General features: G+C 57.5%; 1 protein-coding gene across 1 annotated transcript; it reads left to right on the top strand.

Moving 5' to 3' along the window:
- The first annotated feature begins 1,035 nt into the window (after positions 1 to 1,035).
- LOC102028605 (keratin, type I cuticular Ha1) lies at positions 1,036 to 4,411 on the top strand. Its single transcript, XM_005394400.2, has 7 exons — positions 1,036 to 1,425; positions 1,607 to 1,689; positions 2,009 to 2,165; positions 2,612 to 2,773; positions 2,872 to 2,997; positions 3,163 to 3,383; positions 3,974 to 4,411. The coding sequence occupies exons 1-7, from the start codon at positions 1,078 to 1,080 to the stop codon at positions 4,125 to 4,127; spliced, it is 1,251 nt and encodes a 416-aa protein (XP_005394457.1). The 5' UTR covers positions 1,036 to 1,077; the 3' UTR covers positions 4,128 to 4,411.
- The last annotated feature ends 760 nt before the right edge of the window (positions 4,412 to 5,171 follow it).

Here is a 5,171-nt window from a genome sequence, read left to right as displayed (position 1 = left end):
CGGGGCTGGGGCTGGGATGCCCAGTGAAGCGCAGGGAACATCATTTTCCTGTGTCATATCCCTGTGAGAGTTGGGGAAATGTTAGAAGGTTTAACTGCAAACTTAAACACAGTGGTGAGCGTTAGACCTGGCACGGGCACATTATGGATATCACGTCAATTCACGTGACGGTGCAAGTCAAACGATGTCACGCCTGTGCAGGCCCCTCTGGGCTCTCCCTGGACTTCCCCGATGGGCCCGCTCACTGTTGGGGTGAGACAGAGACCCAGTGGGAACGAGCGATCAACACTTCCTTACTCGTGTCGGCCTCCAGACGCTTTTCTGGGACGCTTTAATGCATTTACACGACTGCTGAGTGTGTACTTCTGAGTCTTTTGTCAAAAATTGTCTCTTCTTCCGGGAACTTTTCTGCTCTCAAATTGATCAGAGCCTTTGCTTTTAAAGGCCTCTTGTTGGCAATTGTCGTAAGTGATAACAGGGGGCCCTAGAGCACACACCATTTCTTCCCCAGCCCACATCAGTCCTAACCCTTACCGCCATCACCCTCTCCAGCCTGGGTGCTGCTTCAATTAGAGACTCCTGTGGGAGCAGAGGGGAAGGGAGTCGAGTGTTGAAACTTAATACCAGTTCTTCCTCAACCCAGTTTGTCTCTCCCAAGAAGTGCCAGGTGGGCCTGGACATGGGGTGATTATGGGTCTGCAGGATTATGTGATACAAAGAGCAGCACTGGATGGACCAACACCTAATTACCAAGGGCTGGACGGCTTGGCCTTTTTGAAGATCTACCACAGAGCTCTGGTTTCATGGGTGTATTGCCCACACAGAGTCCTGACTTCGCAAGAAGCCCAAGTAAAGAATTTTATGGGACAAGGGACTCTTCTGAGGAAAGCAAATAACAGACTGAAGAACAGGGCGTCTGCAAATCCGCGAAGAAGTACAAAGAGAAAGGATATCACATACCGTGTCCACACCCTCTGGAGAAGAAGTATAAATTACGGCCAGAGAAGGAGCTCCACAGTGCTGCGGCTTGGAGAATTTGGATTCATCTTCGGCCGGGTGCCTCACTCCCCTAGCACCATGCCCTACAACTGCTGCCTGCCCAACCTGAGCTGCCGCACCAGCTGCTCCTCCCGGCCCTGCATTCCCCCCAGCTGCCACGGCTGCACCCTGCCCGGGGCCTGCAACATCCCCGCCAATGTGGGCAACTGCAACTGGTTCTGCGAGGGCTCCTTCAACGGCAGCGAGAAGGAGACCATGCAGTTCCTGAACGACCGCCTGGCCAGCTACCTGGAGAAGGTGCGGGAGCTGGAGCGGGAGAACGCGGAGCTGGAGAGGCAGATCCAGGAGCGGAACCAGCAGCAGGAGCCCCTGCTGTGCCCCAGCTACCAGTCCTACTTCCGCACCATCGAGGAGCTGCAGCAGAAGGTGAGGCCTGGCTGTCGTCTTTCCGCTAGGGGAGCTGGGCCAATTCCCACCCTGGGTGCAGAAGGGGCCCTCGCCTCTAGGTGCTCAGCATTCTAGCCTTTCCCTTTCCCTTCATTTAAAAGAAGTATCTTATGGTCTCACATTTCTTTTCCATCTCACTAAGCAATGTCTTCCCCTCTAGACCCTCTGCAACAAGGCAGAGAACGCCCGGCTGGCGGTGCAGATCGACAATGCCAAGCTGGCCGCAGACGACTTCCGGACCAAGTGAGTTCTGCACAGTCCACACGAGCGTTCCCTCTTTTTGTTATCTCTGGTGTAAAGAGAGAGATCAAAGCTTTACCGAGCAACCCCTCAATCCACCGGGTGTGCAGGATTCTATGGGGAATCGAGGGGGACAAAGCGAAGGAACCAGAGCAATAGACGAGCACTGAAATCAATCTGCTTATTTTGGGACCAGTATGAGGTCTTGACAGAGCATTTGCCGCCAAGGTCTGCTCCTTGGAGGCAGCAGGGCGTTATCAGGGATCAGTCCTGTGAGTCTTGCAAGGCTGTTAGTTTCTGCTTTAACCCTGACCTCATACAGGTACGACACGGAGCTGTCCCTGCGGCAGCTGGTAGAGTCGGATATCAACGGCCTGCGCCGGATCCTGGACGAGCTGACCCTGTGCAAGTCTGACCTGGAGGCGCAGGTGGAGTCGCTGAAGGAGGAGCTGCTCTGCCTCAAGAGGAACCACGAGGAGGTGAGACCGCAGATGAGCGATGAAGATGCCTGAGCCACGTCAAGGGGAGCTTTGTGGATTTAGAGCAGCGAAGTAAAGGCGGAGGATGTGTTCATGCATTTTCTTTAAAAACACCAAAGCCTCACGATGACAGAAGAGTCTGAGAGAGACAGCAGACCTGTCTGTGTGCCCACACAGGCCCTATCCTTTCCCTCAGGGTCCGAGCATCCCTGGTGACAGGGCACCTGCACTGGCGGTAGTTGTCGTGGAGTTGTAGCATGGGTCCCTCATGGCTGCACTGGCGCTGTGCAAAGCCACTTCTTCTCCCAAAGGCCGAATATCTATCTATCTATCTATCTATATCTATATCTCAGAGCTGATGAATGTGGGATCCACTCCAAGCATTGTGTTTTCCAAGGGTCCATTCTTCACTCAGGGTGGTAACCCTGGCATTTATGCCTCCACAGGAAGTCAACACCCTGCGCTGCCAGCTCGGGGACCGCCTCAACGTGGAGGTGGACGCTGCGCCCTCCGTGGACCTGAACCGCGTGCTCAACGAAGTCAGGAGCACCTACGAGGCTGTGGTGGAGACCAACCGCAGGGAGGTGGAAGAGTGGTACACCACACAGGTGGGCATCGGAGCTCCTGGCCACGCAGCTCCCAGGTCCCCAGGCCTCTGAAGGCAGCATCTGACACTGTGTCCGCCCGGCCCCCTTGGCTATTCCAGACCGAGGAGCTGAACAAGCAGGTGGTGTCGAGCTCCGAGCAGCTGCAGTCCTACCAGGCGGAGATCATCGAGCTGAGACGCACGGTCAACGCCCTGGAGATCGAGCTGCAGGCCCAGCACAACCTGGTGCGTGTGGGGCAGCCCTGCCGGCAGCCTCGGGAGGCCCCGCAGGGGCGGCCCTGGCGCCCTCTGGGCCGCGCATCCCCTTGGGTCTCCAAGCTGGGACTTCTCTGGAGGCCCCCGGAGGGACCCTGGAGGGAGCGGCCCCTGACACCTTCTCTTCCCCCACAGAGAAACTCCCTGGAGAACACGCTGAACGAGAGCGAGGCCCGCTACGGCTCGCAGCTGGCGCAGGTGCAGCGCCTGATCAGCAGCGTGGAGTCGCAGCTGGCGGAGATCCGGAGTGACCTGGAGCGGCAGAACCAGGAGTACCAGGTGCTGCTGGACGTGCGGGCGCGGCTGGAGTGCGAGATCAACACGTACCGGGGGCTGCTGGAGAGCGAGGACTGCAAGTGAGTAGGGCGCTGGCGGTGACTTCTGAGGCCCCCTTGCGTGGGTGGGAGGCTCAGCCGGACTCTGCCGCCCTGCCTACCTTGGAGAGGAAGCTGTGTCTTCCCAGCAGTGCTGCCCAGGCTGGACCTAGGGAGCACAAAGGCCCATCGTTAAACACACGAAGTTATTTGACAGCAAGGATTGCTTGATACATGCACTGAGTGTGGCTGGCTGTACTGGTTATTGGGTGCAGGGTTCACCCCTCTGCACACCCTTATCTGGCCTCCTATTACCACCAGGCGGGCTGGGCCCGGCCTCTTCTACCCTGTAGCTAAGGAAAATAGAGTTTGAGAAGGTAACGCCCAAGGTCACCAGCTAGCAGTGGGCAGACGGGGGTAGAAGTCAGAGCTGCAGAGCTTCTGTCTGGCACCGTGGGCACTGCTGTATGGCAGGAAATGCATGAGCAACATGCTTGATTTGCACAGCGGGCATGAGGCCTTCCCTGCCCTAGGTCAGGCTGAGTCCTGGCAGGCATCCTGCTTTTGGGGTCTCTCTGGCATAGGATCCGCGCCCCCCTACCTCACCTTTCTGCATCCTTCTTTGTCCGCAGGCTGCCCTGCAACCCCTGTGCCACGACCAATGCGTGCGGCAAGTCCATCGGGCCCTGCGTCGCCAACCCCTGCACCCCCTGCCCGCCCCCTGCCCCCTGCACACCTTGCGTCCCTCGCCCGCGCTGTGGGCCGTGCAATTCCTTCGTGCGCTAGGGCCCAGGGACACTAAAGCAGCAAGGATGCAGGGCCTGGTGCTCCAGAGCTGGCTGGGATCCCTTCGACAAAGGCAGCCCAAAAACATAAGTTGAATGGCGGGAGCAGCCCCTGCGTGGCAGCCAGCAAACGTACCAGGAGCCTCCAGCCACCCTGCCCGCTACAGACCCTTCCCTGCCCGCCCTTTCCTTTATGGGGTCTGTTTCTTTCTCTGCTTGCCCAGCTCTCTGAAGTGCCGGTGCCCCTCCCTTGCAGCCTCCTAATAAACGCACTTTTCCTGGCAACCTGGTGCTCTTCTCGCTGTATTCATTTGTTCAGGACTTTAAAAACAACAGCAAGTCACATCCCAGGATGACGACCTGCATCTCGGGGACAGGAGCTGGTCTGTGCCTGGCAGGCAGAAGCTGGCCTGGCACCCTGTCCCGCGGTGAGGCAGAGTGGCCAGCAGGCAGGAGGGCAGGGTGGATGTGGGGCTGCAGACCCTGTGTCCCCTGGACATTCTCGCATTTCTCCCCTGGTCTGGCTTCTTCCAGAGCTGCTGTCTCCCGGTCTGAATGGAGGGGCCTGAGCTGGGGGCTGGGAAGAGCCTCTAGAAAACGCATCTTTTCCCAGAGCTGGGATTTTGGGTCATCGAAGGGTCCAGAGGTGTGTGGTTTTGGGACATCAAAGCTCTAGGTAACCTCAGGTAGCTCTTTTCCCTGCCAGACCCTCCTGTCCTGTTTGTGTAGCTCCTTATCGGCCAGGCTTCCTTCTACTCGGCCCTGCCCTTCCTCCATCCCACCAGTACCTTGGAATTCCTGCTGCGCAGATGCTGGGTGGTAGCATGGGGAGAATCACACGAAGACGCTTCCCGACTGCAGGTGATTTCCAAGTTGTTAAAAGGGATTAAGCTTGTCCCAGGAAGGGCTACTATCGGACACAGTTCCCCGGGCACTGTGAAATCTGGGTTAGGGCTAGAAGAAACTCTGAGCGCAGAAAGGCCAAGCCCTGGGGCCGGATGGCATTGGTATTTATCAAGAAAGGGCCTCTCTTCAAACTCTATGG

Source organism: Chinchilla lanigera, unplaced genomic scaffold (assembly GCF_000276665.1).
Source record: "Chinchilla lanigera isolate Chin_1 unplaced genomic scaffold, ChiLan1.0 scaffold00050, whole genome shotgun sequence".
Taxonomy (NCBI): domain Eukaryota; kingdom Metazoa; phylum Chordata; class Mammalia; order Rodentia; family Chinchillidae; genus Chinchilla; species Chinchilla lanigera.
The sequence above is the reverse complement of the archived record's forward strand: the minus strand, read 5'-3'. Positions and strand labels throughout refer to the sequence as shown.

Bases quoted from the DNA above. Each gene is read 5' to 3' on its own strand.
- LOC102028605 (XM_005394400.2), top strand. From the start codon at position 1,078: ATGCCCTACAACTGCTGCCTGCCCAACCTGAGCTGCCGCACCAGCTGC. The intron at 1,426-1,606 runs GTGAGGCCTGGC...CTTCCCCTCTAG, and splicing joins TCGAGGAGCTGCAGCAGAAG to ACCCTCTGCAACAAGGCAGA. The intron at 2,774-2,871 runs GTGGGCATCGGA...TGGCTATTCCAG, and splicing joins AAGAGTGGTACACCACACAG to ACCGAGGAGCTGAACAAGCA.